The 18,556-nt window shown below is 40.6% G+C and overlaps 1 protein-coding gene across 1 annotated transcript in view; it reads right to left on the reverse strand.

The window, feature by feature from the left end:
• kcnab1a (potassium voltage-gated channel subfamily A regulatory beta subunit 1a) overlaps positions 1-18,556 on the reverse strand; it is a 69,812-nt gene that overhangs the window by 22,284 nt on the left and 28,972 nt on the right. Inside the window, exon 2 of the mRNA XM_069668528.1 lies at positions 11,568-11,611. Coding sequence (XP_069524629.1) covers positions 11,568-11,611 — 44 coding nt within the window. The remainder of the gene's footprint in view (positions 1-11,567; positions 11,612-18,556) is intronic.

Here is an 18,556-nt window from a genome sequence, read left to right on the forward strand (position 1 = left end):
ACTAAAATGTCTGGTGAAACCTTAAAGGCTGAGTGGTTTATGTGTCTTCTGGGAGTTGGAGGGAAATCTGGGCTCCCTGACAAGATATGAGGCCGTATGTGTTGCAGTGTGTTTGGAAATTGGCAGGGGAATGAAGGACATTATCACTAAACTGTTTTTCGTCATTCAAGGCAAAGGGAATTTCTTTGAAAATATATTATGTTTCATTAAAAGAAAGATCGATGAAGTGTTGAGGGTAGCATGAACAGTATATCAGAGTTTAAGTACACAGTAATAGACACTGTAATGGTGCATGATGGAGACTGTTGTGATACCGTTATTCAACTTCACTCAGTGCAACAGCTGAACAGTTTTAGAGCTGCTAGCAGGGAATTAACCGTTGGCCAAAGCTTCACTGAACAGAGTGGTATCATGATAAAATCTGGTGTTACTCTGATGTTTCAGTCGTACATCAGGAAAGGCTTTTTTAAGGTCAGGATTCCTTCAATGTTCATTGTTTCAAAGGTCTTTTGCACTAGTCCGATCTCTATTAGCTATCAGCAGATTCCAAGATGTAGATACTGGAATCATGGGTGCAGTTTGAGTTGTCTCAGAGAGCCCTCTGAGTCCTCTTTTTAGGATAAGAGAAGGAAGGAAAAGCCTGCTATCTTAAATTACTTATTTTTATTGTGAATAAATGCATTTCTGGCTATCCATGTTATATTTATCATGATGATATCATAGCATACACATGTAACGATTATAGCTAAGATTACCCTATTTGTTCCCTAAAAAGCTAAAATTTCACTGCTAATTTATCCCCCACCAATGCTCAACACCTGTTAGCTTCTGCAGCTAACCAAGTTGCCACTAAGTCTACTCCTATGACTGGTTTGTGGAATTATGTAATAAACATCTAAGCAAAATCACGTGCCATTCAAACCCAGTATCTTGAAAGTTATAGTAATTCTCTCATAGTCCATTCATTGAGCATATTAGATGGGATATGAAAAGACACTTCTAATTGGCTATGATGGGATAGGACTCGGAAACAAAAGATTGTATAGTATAGTAATAGAAGCCTTTAGCCTCCCTTCAATGAGAATTAATTTAGATTAGAGCTGAGAGGAGAAATGTCCTCCAGCTAATTCCCTTCAGGTCATGAGACTGCTCTCTGTGCTCTCTGTTTTATCTCCATGTTGAATCCAGCTCTCTGTCTGTCTTTCTCACCCTGTGCCCCCGTGCCCCCACGATTTCACACCAAAATGAACAGACAATTCTTCCTCTGACTCTATTGACCTCCACTGCTCGACTGTCATGAAACAATTCCTTTAAAACAGTTCCTCAGAGACAGAGACAATGAAACGCCACTGAACCATCTGCTGAATTCAACACTCAGGATGTTGTGATACAATAGAGCTCATTGCTCCACAGGTTGCATTATCATCAGGTCCTTTGGGTTTAACTTACAGATGACACCCTGAGGATAAATTGGATTTGTTGCTGTATAACTATATTATCTTAGCTCAATAATGAGCAGAAAGCTGTGGTTCGCAACATGCATCATCAGCAGAATGGTAAACAAAGTTGTTTCAGCAGAGGGGGGCAATCGATGATGTGAATCATGTTGTCCATCTAATACAGTATGTGCATAATGTTTATGTTATTTTTATCCACAAATGTATGCAAAGTTTACCTGTGTATGTGTTAGTGTCCACGTGTGAGTATGCCCATAGGTATATGAAATGTGTGTGTGTGTGTGTGTGTGTGTGTGTGTCTTCCATCAACTCTTTAAGCTGTCTCCAGGCTGGTGAAATTGTAATCACAGCTCAGGTTGTCCAGTGGCAGCTCTGAGCTTTCTGTGTGAGCTGAAGGCTCAGCATGGGATGAACACCCTGCAGGGCTCTAATGTCAAAGCCGTTGCTCTTCTGGTTCGACTGAGTTTTCGGTTTGATGGAAATTAAATCCCTGAGAATGACAAACAGTTTCTTTTTTTTTTTTTTTTTTTTTTTTTTTACAGGCAGTTGAGGGTGGAAAGTGCCCTTAAGTGGCACTTGATGTTTCTACACAAAAGAGTCTATCAGATAACCTTGCAGTAATTTTGTTAAAGTGAAAGTGAGCTAAATGTAACTCCTGGCAAAACAACTGGTGAGTCGGTAACATGTACAGTATATAAACTGTACAAAGATGTCAGGAAGTCCATATTTCACAGGACTACTTTTTCTGTCCTGAATCTTCTTTTCGGCTTCTTTCTGCTTTCATATTTTCCCATTAAAGGCGATATTCGTGCCCTGTCTCCACACATCAAGCACTTCACTGAGATGTCTAAAGAGACATAACAAACCTGACATGAGCCCAGCTGTACAGGTCAGAAAACCAGGGAAGAAATAGTGAAAGGTTAAAAGGTATCATTTATGTTTTCAGCTTTGTGCGAGTCCTTTGAACCTGGCTCTTCAGTCTTGAATCCTGTGCCTGGCAGCATGATGGATGGCACATATTTAGATGAAACATGTATCTCTGGTGTCTCAGTTTAACTGACCTCCTAACTTTTTAAGAATTTTTCAGCTTGTCTGCCTACAGATCGAACGGATGAGTCAGATTTTTTTTTGTCAGAGCACTGAGCTGGTTAAGCTTGCATAGTTTTATCCAGACGAGACACATAAAAAAGCTAATCATAGTATGATCAACAGGCTTTGTAATACAGGCATTTAGAGCAGCTGAAATTTAACCTTTTCGTAAAAAGCACTAGATTCAGGCACCTTAGGTAACATTAGGCCTACTGTAATATCTAACCTTCCCTTTATCGCACACATGGCCAATGTTTTTTTCTGCATCCTCTTGACTCATTTGATTATGTCCGACCATTTTTGTTAGGAGCCTTTTTGGGGGCTTGTAAGAGGAGTCTCTAGAGCTTTTTACACTGCCAGTTCAAGGCGGGATTATTATGCCTCTGTTACGTTCCGTCTTCTGTGTAAAACGCAGGCACGAGGCGTAATAGTGGGGCAAAGTCGTTCTGCCTCTGAGCCGGCATCGGAGGTAGCAACAGAGATGAAATGGCGTCTGTGTGAACTGTAAAATGCTTTTGCTAGTGTTTGAGTTAAAGCCTCCAGATTCTGTAGACCAACAAATATTTTTGTAGAGCCAGAACACACAAAAACAAAAAAGAGTGTCTCAAACACACACCTTCCTGTGCACCTATTTTCAGCTTTGTTGCATGCTCTTGTCTGCACTGCCTCTTCAAGCTCTATTGATTTCCTCGGAACAATTCGAAACGCCTTCGTCTCAAATGATATATCTATATCTGGTTCTGTCTTGTCTACTCTTTCACCTGACGCATACAGAACAAAACAACATAAACACCTGACAACACAGCACCAATATGTTATTTTTGCAGCCGCTCAAATGATCTCAAAGTTCAATTCCACATTTCTGACAGTGTCAGTGCGGCTTTTGTGAAGCTGACAGTTTCTGTACTGTTAACTCCTTTACTACTGTAAACTTCAACCTGTTACATACTTCTTATAAAAACTTCTAAGTAAACAGGAAACAACGAAGTGAGAAAAACAAACCGTCAGCTCCTGAGACGTGCTGGAATGCCAGAAAAGTTACAGTGCACAAAGGGGTACTAGTGAGTACTGCCCTACTGCTTTCCCTACTGCAAGGTGTTTGCATTCCATTGCATCACTCAAACTGATGTGCCTATCAGCCGTACATTTCTGCTCAAAAACAGCTGGATTTATAAATTGATGTAATTACAGGTATACAGATTGTAACTCTAAATCTGACACAGCGTTGATGTTTGGAGGCGACTTTCTACCGCAGCTGCAGAGGAGTGGAAAGTATTTATCAAGGTGAGATTACAAACGACTCAGATTTTTATTCATTAAAGGGTACAAAGAGAGGATAGTGAATGAAGAGAAAAGCAATGAGAAAGTGACACATAGCTTCGTTTGTTTAATCCTGTTAACACTGCAGTATATGTAAGGATGCTGAACCAACCGGCTTAAACGGTGATGTTAAAGTAGGAGAAGAAGAAGTGGTAACAAGCTTATACATGTTGGTCTCTCCTGCAAAAGTACCACAGTGACAACACACAGAACTCAAACCTCTTGCTGTCTATTCTCCACTGCAGGACTGCAGGATTTTCTGGGAGGAACATTTTAAGAATTCATCACTCAGTAGCTCTGCATCAGTGCAGCAAGTACCCAGGAGGAAGTATGGACCTGGACGGCGTGTGGCACGCGTGTGGTGTGAGGGAGAGAAGTGCTGATGCTTCAGATAATGCAAACTTCTGAATCTGCTTTTTTTGTTTGTGAGCCAATTAAAATGGGTTTCACATGCAAACACACACAAACAGCCTGTTTTTCCCCGACCAATTACTGTAGCGTGGTTGGAGCCGGTGTGTGTGTGTGTGTGTGTGTGTGTTGACAGCACAGTGAAGCCGTGCGGACCTCCCTGCAGTCTGTATGTCTGTCTGTTAGCTGTGAATGAAGTGAATTATCTGCAGCTGAACACTGCCTGTGCTGAGAGGTCATGATGACTTCACTAATCACTTCACTTATCAAGTACCCCCCCCCCCCCCCCCCCCCCCAGGCCTCTCTCAGGGCTAATCAGTTTTTTTATAAATCAATTCAGTTTCAATTAACTGTTGAGAGGTATTTGTGTTGTAGACAGAGCAGCTTGTTACACAGTATGTGACATTTTCAGATGCAAGTCAAGTGAAGTGATATTAAATTATGTTTTGTTGGAACGTGAAATGAGCTACTGTTATTGGAATAGAAATAACTGGGAACTGAATTGGCTCACAGAACTCTGCTGTTATGGAAATTAACAAGAGACTGAATATTAACAGAAATGCAGTCAAGAGTCCCGAACCTGAAATGCTTCCAGGAGAGTAGAAGTGTACTTTTGTTGAAGGAACATTATTTCTTATGATAAAAAACTACATATACCACAGTCAAATGTGAAAACTTTTCAGTGAAGGACAAACTGTGTGTATGTGTGTGTTTGTGTGTGTGTGTGTGTTTCTGTGGCTGATAGAGGACCCTTGATCTTGCCTGAGCCCAGATCTAACCTCTATCCAACCTCTTTTAACCAAATAACAAGCTGCTCATACAAGCAGCTGGGTCCTGGAAGAACAGCATCCACAGGGACAGGCAACACAAATGGGGGCGGTGGGGCGTCCAGAACAAGGGGTGAGTGCAAGAATGAGCCAGAACAGTGTTAGCTAGGATGAAGTGTCGTTTATTTCTCTCGTTTCAATTTCTGTTATCTCGCAAATGTCTCTGTGTTTGTTTTTTTTCTCGTCCCGTCCTGACATTAAACTCATAAAAAGCTCATAAAAAGAAGCAGCCAGGACTAAAGCTAAACTGTAAAGACAGGAGTCACATACTTCCTCTTCATTTTTCCAGTTCACATCTCATCTCCACTCCCTCCGTCCTGCAGTCCGTCCCTGGCAGAAAAACACCGGGTGTAGAATACTAATTCAACTTCCTGTTCAGTGTCTCTCCTTCATTAGCACGCAGTGAATGAACCCAACACAGACTCTGCGTTAGTAACACAATCCTCAGCAATACACACAGTTAATATGAATTACAAATATGTCAGTTAAAAACTGGGGTGGGAGATTTTATAACTGTCTGAATCATTTAAAAGGATGATGAATTAAAGCAGCCAAATTAAGAATAATCAGGTATGTGGAACATTATAATAGACTAAAAACAAAACAGTGATTTATGCTTATCTCCATTTAATTATAAGACACATTCTCTGCTCAGGTGCGCTACAACAGTGTCAGTTAGCATCCTAAATGCTGTAACAGTGAAGTGATAATCTGGTGATCAGCCTATGGCCTACTGATGAAAGCCCTTACATTGACAGTATTACAAATTATGTTACTGACAACATGCAAGGAAAACAGTTCTTTTTCATGGCCTGGCAGTTATTGTAGTGTACGTGGAGCTAATACAACAGGCTGACTCTTTAACGTCATTGTGTGTGAAGCAACACACTCTTTCTCTGGTCTGCTAGTGTTGCTTCTGTAAGTAAATGGTTTCTGTGCCCTAGATAAAGAAAAACACACACTTGCAATTTCTGTTCATCATTATTCATGTCGCCAAATAAAATAACCCCTTTTACACAGCCTTTTGGAGACTGGACTGTTAAGCCTCTCTTACACCTCACCGTCTGTGTAAAAGTTACAGAGGCGGAACGGTGGGTCGAAGACATTCTGCCACCGAGCAGAGGTTGTTACAGGCATAACAGCGTCTGTTGAAACAGCAGAGCCTGCAGGATGTAACAACGTTAGCCAAAGCAACGTACATCTGAGAGTTAGTACAACACAAGCAAGGACCAAGGCAGGAGGGAACAAAGTCAGTAAGCGCCAGCAAACAGCTTCAAGTGCAATTGGACACAGGTGCCGATAGGCAGTGCACAGGGCGTAAAGAAGTAGTTTTTTTCTTTATTAAAATCATCAACAACATCAACAAGGTCCCCACCCTCAATATAATAATCATCATCAATATCGTTAAGTGTGGATGTGCTCATGAAGAGCTGGGTCTTTAGCTGTTTCTTGAAGGTGGAAAGGGACTCTGCGGACAGAGTGGAGTTTGGTTACTCATTCCAACACCGGGGGACTACAGAGGTGAAGAGTCTAGCTAGCGACTCAGGGCCCTGCACTGATGGGACTACCAGGCGCCTTTCATTGGCGGAGCGTAGTTTTGAATTTGCAATGGTATGAGAAACCATGGGAGCCAAAGATGTGTGAAGTGAGGTAAGGTTGTATAAATTGAGAAGAGGAGGGGACTGAGCACTGACCCTTGAGGCACCCCTGTGGATAGGCTGCGGGGTTTGGACACTTCTCCCTTCCAAGATAAACTAAAAGTTCTCCTTGAGAGGTAGGACATATACCAGTGGAGTGCATATCAGCTCAGAAGGAGTGGAAAGGAGAATTTGGTGGTTTACTGTGTCAAAGGCCGTTGACAGTTCTAGCAGCAATAGAGCTAAGGACTGTCCAGCAGCTTTAGCCAGGCGCAATGATTCTGTTACCAACAGAAGTGCTCTTTCAGTAGAGTGGCTCCACGCAAAGCCAGACTGATTGGGTTGAACAGATTGTTCTTGGACAGGAAGGGTAAGTGAAAATGGTCGTTAGTTTTCAACCTGGGTTTGGTTAAGGGTGGTTTTGTGTGTGTTTGTTTACATGTCGTGCCCCTTTTGCTACTGCAACGCTGTGTTAAATCACACACTGGGACACGAATAATATGGCTTAGTCTGGTTCAGCGTTAAAGTATAAAGGTGGAATAACGGCGGAGTTTCATTGTGCTTTGGCGGCATCTCTGCGTAAAAAGGGCTAATGAAACAGAGATTTACAAGATTGTAACTTTTATTTATTTCCTTGTAACTCGAGGGGGAAGTAGTCGTTAGCCAGCCACTCCAATCAATCTGCTAATTTATTGATACATAACTTTGTAACATTTAAATCTAAAACACACCCATGATTCTGGCCAAGTTTGTCGTGTCAAAGTTTTTAAAGGAGCCTTGGGACTTGAGCGCACTGTGCAGCTGTAATCCAACGAGCAAAGATAATACTGCTCAAAATTATATTATTAGGAATTTTCAGAAACAATTATTTAGAGTAAATCTGTTTAAGTCTAATGTTTTAACCTAACAATTTTAAAACGGCATTTTCCCTTGAACAAAGAAATAGTACTGAAACTTATTAAATATTATGTAAATGAAGCCGGTGCCGATGTGACTGTGTTTCTCTCAGGGCTTCATCTGGCTGTTACAGATCGACTATTTTAAATGAGAGGCTCCTGCGACAGTAACATCTCCTCCTGGCTGTGATTCATACAACCAGTTACACATAAAAACAAATGATTGAATCACAAATAACATGATTGAATGTTTATTTTATACATTTTTCGCTCTATTGCTTTTTCAGGCAGGTACATGGACTTGTGTGGGTGTTTGTTATTCTGAATTTTGATTAAACATTAAGGCAGAATTGTGAGTCTGTCATATGCAACATGCACGCATCGCATCCTAATCTTTTTTGGCAATACTCCTTTACAGAAAACAGAGAAACACCGTTTAGCATCCTGCTCTCTGCCTTCTATCTTCCTCCTCTCCCCTGCCAGCATCATGTCCGCCCTGGGCGCAGCATGTGGCAGGCAGCTGGCATTATGCTGACCTTTTCTGCACCGTGCAGCTCAGCCACTTTGAGTCAGACCTCGCTGTCTAGCATGAACCACCTGGGGCAGCAGCGCTCAGAGCCGGCCTGAGAGCCAGACATCACACCCTGAAAAACAAAAGTTCTACAGTGCAGCAAAACATCTCTTTGAATTCAATCTACCCATAACACTAGGAAAAAGTTCAACCCCCTGCCCAGCCAGCTCAGCAACTGTTTGGGATCTTTGTGCCATGGTTCAGAAAGATCACTTGCATCACCCACATAAAGCAATATGACACTGAAATGCAATTAAAATCAACATAAAGTAGAACGCTTTTTTGGGTCAGTGCTGCTGTCCCTCATGAAGCCGTGCTCTCAATCTCAATTTATCTGCATGAATGAAAATGAGGGAAATTACTCTTTGAATGCGAGTGTGTTAAATGCTGAATGCAGTTTGAAGCCAATCATCTGATCTGCCCTTTGCAGTCACTCAGCAACAGTGGGGTTTTTTCTTAAGTATAATATTGAAGATTCCATCCACGTAATCAAATAAGCATGCTCTGCTTTAATTAATAGTTTATTAGGGTCTTGACTGCTGACCAAATATGTCTCCTATTTCAGTGTGAAGGTCAAACATCCAAGTGAAATAACAACATGCAAAACACATTCTTATTTAATGTGTATATATAATGTTGTGGTACATGTGCATGGATCACAACACTTGATCAGAGGACGCAGTATTTATTCAGTTATGTAGGTAAAAACAGGACTGAAAGTAATGTACATATGGCAAAGTCTCTGCTACCACTGCTGACCAGAAACCCAAGGCCTTAAAACTGTGACTTATTGTCTGTGGTTTACATTATAGTGACTGATCCAAGCCCTCAAGGGTCACCTGAGCGAGGATGATAGTAAGGAAGGCCTGTTTATCGAACCAAAAGGATCCTGCACGTCTGCCTGCAAAGCACAACCAACATTGAGTTATTTAGTCTAGGAGCCATCAAATTAAAGTGACCTTTTTTATCCAAACTTTAACAGAAAATTGCTTCAACAGCTATCACCATAATTGATTCCACTGATGTAAAAACATGTATTTCCTTTTCTAACAGCTCAGGAGGATTTTAAGGATGTGGAATGAACTCTTAAGGAGATGTATAACTTACTTATATATGATATTGGAGTACTGCTGCTGTAATTGACACAGTCCCATGCAGTTTCTTTTGGTTTTCCATAAGAAAGCTGAGGAAAAACTAATAAATATTTCAGTTTCTGGGAAAATGAGTTGTAGATGATTCAGTTTTTCTCTTAAACTTCAAAAACCGGACAGTGGTTTCATATATAAATTATCCTCATATCTCGTACTTCATTTAAGTATTCTAGTCATCAGGCAGGCAGGGAACTTAAAATCCTTCTGCTTAGATCCATCACACTCTAAGAGCCTGAATAATTGAATTTTGGAATTCATATAGAGCAAATCAAATATGAAAACTTGTTAGAACTAATTATTTTGTGATGTTTGGATTTTCACTTCCATCTCATAACTGATTGAGTTCCTACATAAATGCAATACTAAAAGATTCAATAAATGATCTCCCTTCAGCAAATTTCAATCTGAGTGTCTGATTTCTTTTATCACATTGTGTTTGCGTTTCTGTATTAAGATGATTAAAAGATGTTGTTTAATAATAGACAACATCTTTGGTTTAATACATTAAGTTTGGTTTGACTGATAAAGAAGAAAGCGGTCTTTTAAAAGAAACCACAGAACACAAACAAAATTTTGCCACCAAAGCAGCCCTGACCTGTTGAGGCATGGACTCAACTAGACCTCTGAGGGTGTGCTGAGGTATCTGGCTCTAAGACGTTAGAAGCAGATCCTTTAAGTCTTGTTAGTCGTGAGGTGGGGCCTCCATGGATCGTACTTGTTTGTCCAGCACATCCCACAGATGCTTGATTGAGATCTGGGGAATTTGGAGGCCACGTAAACACCTTGAACTTCGTTGTGTTCCTCAAACCACTCCTGAACCATTTCTGCAGTGTGGCAGGGCGCATTATCCTGCTGGAAGAGACCACTGCCATTAGGGCATGAAAGGGTGTACTTGGTCTGCAACAATGTTTAGGTAGGTGGTACGTGTCAAAGTAACATCCACATAAATGGCAGGACCCAAGGTTTCCCAGCAGAACATTGCCCAAAGCATCACTCCAGACCGAGAACAGCCCACAAGAGCTGCAGTTTTGGAGATGCTCTGACCCAGTCATCTAGCCATCATAATTTGGCCCTTGTCAAAGTCGCTCACATCCTTATGCTTGCCTCTTTTTCCTGCTTCCCTCATCAACTTCGAGGACAACATGTTCACTTGCTGTCTAACATATCCCACTCACTGACAGGTGCCATTGTAAAAATATAATCATAATGTTATTCACTTTACCTGTCAGCGGTCATAATGTTATGGCTGATTGGTGTATACTTTTTGTAGAGACTGATTATGTTTCAATGACATTGACATCATTTTTATGCCATGGTTAATTTGTAGAAACTTGATCATCTTACAGGCCGAAACTCAGTGCACCTGCATTGGCACAGATGTCACTATGACATTTGCCTTGCGGATGTCTGTGTACCGGTGTCTGAGCGTTTTATAAATCCATCTCTGTTTGTGTGTCCTCATCAGGAGCTCTTGATAAGGAACATTGGGCTAATATTTTTAGAGAAGACAAGAACAAGAAACCCAGAACAAGCAAATACACACAAACAAAGACACACTGTTGTTGTTTGAGAGCTCTCCATGGTGACAGGAATAGAAACGCTGTGTGGTTCTGCGCGCGCACGCGTGTGTGTGTGTGTGTGTGTGTGTGTGTGTGTGTGTGTGTGTTGTTCTTCCCACTCTCATGCTAAATATTGAAGTTGGGGGTGGCTTTGACTCTCTTGTATGAGAAGTAAAGATTTTTTATCAGCAACCCACATCAATATGGTTACACACACAGACACACACACACACAAATGTATACTACAAACAACTCTGCTGGAAAAATACCAACTGATTAGACTACAGTCAGTCTACTTTTATCAGAAAGTGAACTATTATTCGTGTCAGTGTGTTTTAGTGTGTGCGTGGAGGCGTGTGGATATGTACAAGTGCATGTGTTGGTGTGTAAATGTGATGTAGGGGAAAAATACAGCTGCGGTAGATTAGTTGCTTTAATAATCATAATAAAAAAAGCTGAACATTATCGTTTAACTCCAAGCCCACTTCTGAATTTAATGTTTTTGTTTTATTTTGGTGGGAGACATCATTAAATGACTTAATGCAGAGCTGGTCCATCACTAAAAGTGTTCCACAGAGTGCAAAAGAAACAGATTCTATTAGGATGTTTTTGTTGAGGCCTGATGGAGAAATGCATTATGGGTCACACTCACCCAGTCCTAAGCAAGATACTCTGAGTCCTGACTTTCCGAGGTTCCTGCAAAAATAGAAAAGAAGGAATCACATCTCTTGTTTAGTATACACAGCAACATTACATCCCTGTATTTAACCATATAAAATACCAGATCTTATAATCAATACAATGGTAAGTATCATCATCATCATGTATTTCTTGGGACATTTCCACCAACAACGGATGTAAAATTGTGAATGCAACATCATGCAGAGAAGACTCAGTCAAGTGAATTACAAGCAGGCCTTTCATGTTTACAAGACACTGGATGCAGCCCTGCTCCTGATCATCACATGACAGCTTGACAGAGCTTCTGATTGTTGACAGGAAATTGAATTTCGATCTCCCGGACCTCCAGGTAGAAGCCCTGACGCTGTCAGCCTCCCATCATGTCTAATAGGGGTGCATGTAACAAAGGCTTACAGGGAAGTGAATTGGTTGTCAGCCCTTTAATGTAACTTTCCAGTCAGCAGGGTGGAAAACAAACACCCAGGAGAGGAAGAGGTGCTAAAGAAACATCAACACTGATCAGGCAAAATGGAAAACACTTATCGAACCAGCATACGCAGTGGTGGAAAATATTCATGAAAAAGAAAGTTAAAGCTTGTTTACTACAGAGTAGAGATCTAGTGTGTCTGTATGAGGTATTGAACACATCTAATTAGCTTGCTAATAGCCTCTTTAGGTGTCCACACAATCCCTGCTAAAAATAACGTCTTTCTTTGCTGTACAGTATAAACATGAATCCCCTCTATACATACAGTAATTAGCCTGTCCTCCCATAAACCCACACCTGCCTTTGCAACCTCATTAACCAACACATGCTGACCATACAGTGTCTAAATTGACAAACGTACATGCCTTCATCCCGATACAGCTGAAAATCCCACAAGAATGAATTAATAAATAAGTTTAATAATTCCTAGTATTATTGATACTGTTGGTACTTTAAGTGTTAATTTTATAATTATTACCGCATCAATGACATTCAGCCACTTAAGTTTTTGGTTAACCGTGGCTGTATGTAGCCAATGAGCTGAAAGCTGCTTGACAAAGGCAGAGGCACTCTTTCACTCTCAGATTACAGTTAAACAGCAGAGGTTGTCCTCCCTGTCTGTTCCAGTATTGCGGATAGACTGGTAGATCTCTGCCATGTCCAATCAAGCTTGACGAACCGTTATTGTGCTGTCATGTCAGCTTCCTGAGAGAGCGTCCATGGATTGATGACTAAACGGACGTTAGGACACACACACACACACATACACATACACACACACATACAAAGAGCCTAAAAACCGCCCTCCTAGTTTGGAACAGGTGCAAAGCTAAAACCACTGATCCTATTCATCAGTTTGTTGGCATACAGGTGGCGAGGTTTTCTATGGAGAGTAGTTAAGAATATGTTACGTCGCTGTTTTCACTTGTTCAGGAACCTTATTTAAAGAGGAGACTTAGAAACTGATCTCAATTTGAATCTTTGACGTCATTTTTTATTCACTTTTAGAATCAGGCCGAACAAGAAAGAAACTTCTGTGCTTCACACGGTGTACTTCACATGGTGTGCTCCTTGAATAAAAGCAGGTTGATTACAGATACATTTACTATGTCACAGTTAAGCTCTGTGCAACTCTTAAAAGTAAAGCAGGACACAGCCAATGCTGGAGAAAGGTCTTGTGGGGCACAGAATATGCTGTTCTGTTAAAAACATTTTTGTGTCGTGCTAAAGCAAACAGCAAAAGCCTGAAAGTCTGATCGCTCATTACAGGCCGCTGTGAGTCATTTTCGAGTAACTGTTTAAAACACATAAATAACCTCATTAAAAACATCTTATCTTGCTATATTTGCAGGCTCAGCCTTGTGCATTGATAGAAGACTACTTATTTAAAGCTTCCAGCAATCCTTCATTTTTATTCACCTGTCAAATCCACTTAGGTTATTTATAGCTGACACGTCACCTCTGTATCCTTCAATATCAAAATGGTTAATTGGGCATAAAAAAATTAAGCCACCCTCAGAAAATCGATTTTGGATGATGCATTAGATCCTCTGTAACCTATAAAATATCTGCAAAGGACGCTCGACAATTTAGACAAGGTGATCTTGAACAACAAGTTACATGAGCTGCATTTTCTCAGCAGGGACAGCAACAAGAGATGTATGGGATGGTTTCAGCATTTCTCTGTATGTTATCACAGTGACATCATGTATATGACTAATTATCTGTTTTCAGCAGTGACCTCGCTTTCTTTCAGAATATTTGTAGGACCAAACTGTTGCCCTGCTGGTGACCCAGAACAGGAGCAGGTTGAAATAAAATCATGAAAAGTAATTTAAGTTTTATTTTCTTCCCCTGAAAAGATGACTCTTTTCAGGGGAAGAAAGTTTGGAGTAAAGGCTGCATAGTCAAGTCAGGGCAATCTTTTAAATTTAGATCATGGAGACTGGAGGCGCTGAGTCAGGCACCGGGTTCCCCGCCAGCGATTACTGATGATGTCGCTGTTCCCGGGCCTCGACCATGAATGATGACCATCCAGGTGAACTCTATTTCAGGTTTAAAAAGGAAAGCTTGGCTGGAGCCGGAGAGGAGTGGAGACAGATCTCCTTACAAAGCATAAAACTGCCCACGGAGATGACTGGTATGAAAACCAACAATCATTTAAAACAGAGTATCTTTGTTGCAAATTAATGATGGTGGATTATCATTGAGGGATTTTCATGGCTGATATTTAACTCTACACAAAGTGTTAATACTCCAAATGTATTAACCAAACAGCAAGAATCAAAGGACCGGTCACTTTCCTGAAACAAACGTCACAGAGCAGCTACGCGTTGAACTTCTTATCGCAGTTGACTCACATCAATTCAACTCAACTCAATTCCCAGCTTATTGAGCTTCAGTAGGGGAGAAGTGAAAAGACCCTTTAATAGATGGGTATACTTTCTTTGGCTCACTGTTTGACTCTTTTCTCCCATGTTGACCAAAGTAATAAAGGAACAAATTACTTTTCTCTGATCCGCTTGGTTGGCTCGGATACTGCTGAACCTACACAATACATCGCCCCATTCAGCTTTCACGGGGATAGATTGCAAAGATGGATGAAAGAGTGGCAGTGAGAAGAGGAGAACAGATGAGATGGAGAGAATGATGCAGAGAAGAAGAAACTAAGATTTCCCCACTTGGGAGACGGAGTGAGAACGTGATCTCTTCGCTCTTTTAAAACCCTTTCGGATGGCTCTTCACAGATATGCAAACACTTACAGCCACACATATAAATAACCAAACCCCCACAGCTGAACCGCACACGCTAATACAGCCGTCCTCGCCCATCAAATATTTATTGAAATATGAACCCCTGCAGCCGCTTTTCCAAACACATCCACCATAACAAGCCTTCTCCTTCAATGAGGCTATTCATCTCCACTTAAACACGTCTTCATTTGCCTCATGATAGACAGTAATGACTCTCTAATACCCCCGGTACTATATGGCAATATCATCCTCTCTCTTCAACTGCCAAGACACTTTCTTTACCTCTTTCTCTTTCTCTCCTGCATGTCAACAGCCATCACCACAGATCTATCGCTTATTTGCCCATTACCTCCTCCACTATAGTAAAGGAGGGGGCTGCTAAGTGTTCAGGAAGAAATGAATATAGCTTATGCTAAGAGTCTGCAATTTAAGCAAGATTAGTTTTTACTATACAAGGATGATATTTGCTAAGACGTCAAGGTAGCTCCAGATGTGGCAGAATAATGCACTGTTAACATTTTTCTTGTGTATTAACCTTATCGGGAGATGAATTACATCTTAGTTAAGATCTAAAGAAATAAAACCTTCCACTTTATTTTGAAAAAAACTAACACAGTATAGAAGAAATGTAGTTCTTGGCTGCCCTAGTAAAGATGGTTAATGTTGGGCAGGGTGTTATTTCTGGGTGAACTTTCCCTGTAATGAGTTTGTGATGACTTTCAGGAGAATTGCTTTCACTTTTGTGACCAATTTTCAAAATGAACATTGCATTGTTGTTTACGCGACTGAAAAACACTTATGGGCCACGAGAGAATGTCTGACACACTTTTCCGTCGAGTGTGAAACATGTATCTTTGTGAGTGTGTGTGTGTGTGTATGTGTGTGTGTCAGAGGGAGTGAATGAGACAGGAGAAAGAGGACACAGAGGAGGCAGAGCTGCATGCCTGAGGCCACCTGAGCTCCACATAAAGTAGGTTACAATGTTACAGTAATCACTTAAATCCTGGCATCACACATTGCTCGTCTGTGGTGACACTTCACACCTCATGGAGACGACAGCAGTTACTTCGCTGCCCAAGAGTGTACTCACAACTTTATAAGCTTTTGCAACAGGTCCTCTCTTCTTTTCCTCTTTATCTCTGTTTTATTTTGTTATTTTCCATCCGTCTTATTGTCTGTCATCCACCAGCTATAAAAGTCTTCTAACCTTGTACTGCTCTGCTCATTTTCATCCCTGCACAACCTTGTGAATCAGTGTGATCTCTCTTAATGTCTCTGAACCATATTTGTCTGTTCTGGATACATCAGGCAAAGTAGTTTATTTATCAGACACTTTATAACAGGTGAACGCAATATGCTTTATAGTGAAATGTTGCACAGTAGGTCAATAGGCCCTTTCACTTCATTCAACGTTGCTGTCGTCATCATTGTGCATGTGAGCATCCCTCTCCTCCTCTCACACAGACCATCGCTCTTCCCCTCACTCTCTTTTTACCTCCCACTTGCATTCCACCATTTTTAAAACATAAAAACTCTCTGCAACTCTTCTACTGCACTCATCCATCACAACCTTCACATAGTCAACTCGGAAAGACAGTCGAGTTGTCTGATACATGCAGAACATTTCGCAAAAACCTTGAGAGTCAGAATAAAAGCTTAAACCTTTTTGGTCTCCTAGCTGCTGCTGACGTTTTTTTCCCTTGTGCCTTTAAAACTTCTTAAACCTCAGATTCCTCAAACTCATTGCTTGTTTTTGCTGACTTCACATCACCATGTGTAAAAATGGGCCAAGTCCTGTTAGGGGTCTGCAAAGAGACAGAAAGTAGAACGTCATTTTCTTCTGACTGATGTTTGTGTAGCTGTAATTTGGGAATAGAGAATCCGACACACACAGGCCTAATTAGTCATAGCTAGTTGTAATAACATATTTGCATAAAATCTTCTATTGGTAAAAGGCTGCCATGTTAATGACTTCACTTCAGAGGAAAAGAGAGCCATCTGTAGATAATTATCATGTTGTGTGGACTAATTATCTCTCCATATTTAATTGAGTGAGTAATTGAGAGAGGAAGATTGAGGCGAAGAGTGATTAAAAAAAAAACCCCAGTTCTGCTGAGATACCAACTATTCACTCATATCAAGGAAATCCAGAGGAGGAAAACAAAAACTATTCAATTAAATGTTGCAACAGTCAAGTTCTCTGAGCTGTGTAAGCTTTAACGTAAATATGTTGGCCAGATGAAAACAAAATGGAACTGAGCAAGCAGAAAGAGAAAAGACATTGCCAGCAAGACGCTGATGAAGTGCTCCACGGAGCCAAAGATTGCAAAAAGCACTGATGCAGAGGGAAACTAGTGAGTTTGTGCGCACGGATTAATGATGCACCAATTACAATTAAGATTGAATTAGAATTAGGGGTAAAAGACGAGAATGATGACGTTTCACTCAGGTCCCCAGATGACAGAGAAGTATCAACTCAGTGTCAACACTGTGTAATCTGTGTGTAGCTACAAAGAAATCCATGCTTTTTAAGGGTGTTATTTTCTTTGTTAGCACCTACAAGGTCTACCCTTTGGCCTGCTAGAAATATACATGGGTACAAGAAGAGAAAGTGAGAGCATGAAGGTGGAAGAGAAATATTATATGGATCACAGCTGATGATGGTGTCTGGTGATCAGATTCAGAACCTACTGTATTGGCCAGGTATGTGTGTAAACATAAGAAATCTGACTCTCCATGTACATAGAAATAGACATAGGCTTAAGACAAGGACAATAAGGTAACACAAACATTAATGTCCATAAACATTGAACTATAAAACTACAAGCCTACAGATATAAATATATTTAAAAAATAATACTAAAATACAACATCAATGACACCTGTAGGCAACAGTAGTGCAATGGTAAAGATTGTGAAGGGTAATGAAAGACAGTTGCATCTCTCGCATTAACACTACCTCTCACCTGCCCTCCTGCAGTGTCTGACTTCACCCTGACCTTTTCCTTAATAGTGTCATTAAGAAAGCAGGAGGAAATAGGAACAGGATGCAGCAGCTGTGGATGCTACCTTCTTGAATGGCATATTACAGATACACTTGTCTTGTCATTGTGGCTGTAAAATATTGGTTGATTTTTAAAAAAAAATCTAAATCATCACTGATGTATTGTATGAGATTCAAAAAGGCTGATGTGTCACTATGGCAACGGCATCATGTGGATAAACATTCTAGAATTGGCTGGAGACCAATCAGCTTTTTCCTCCCTCTCCAAGTTTAACGGTCCTGTCGTTACCCATAACAACAATCAGCTTTTTCCTCCCTCTCCAAGTTTAACGGTCCTGTCGTTACCCATAACAACAGGGCAACAGTGAGAGATATTAAACAGAAGCGACATCAGGTCGATCTAACATAAGAAAATACTTTGGAGAGTTCATTCTGTCTCTAACGAGTACTGTGATTTTCCGTATTTTTTTTAATTGTCAACAAGTCCCATAAAAAACAGTCTTCATTTTCGAATAAACCGCAGCACAGAAGTTTACTTTGATTCAACCTCACATACATCTAAATACACAGTGAAGCACAATAAGTATTAATGTGCAACTGAAAATAGTCACCCCCAAAAATTCACTGTTTACCAAACAACAATGACCTTTTTTTTATATTCACTATATAAAATATCACCACTCATCTCTTAAGATTATCAAAAAACATTCCCACA

Source organism: Semicossyphus pulcher, unplaced genomic scaffold (assembly GCF_022749685.1).
Source record: "Semicossyphus pulcher isolate SPU_LCO1_2020_fin unplaced genomic scaffold, fSemPul1.0.p SCAF_19, whole genome shotgun sequence".
NCBI classification, from domain to species: Eukaryota; Metazoa; Chordata; class Actinopteri; order Labriformes; family Labridae; genus Semicossyphus; species Semicossyphus pulcher.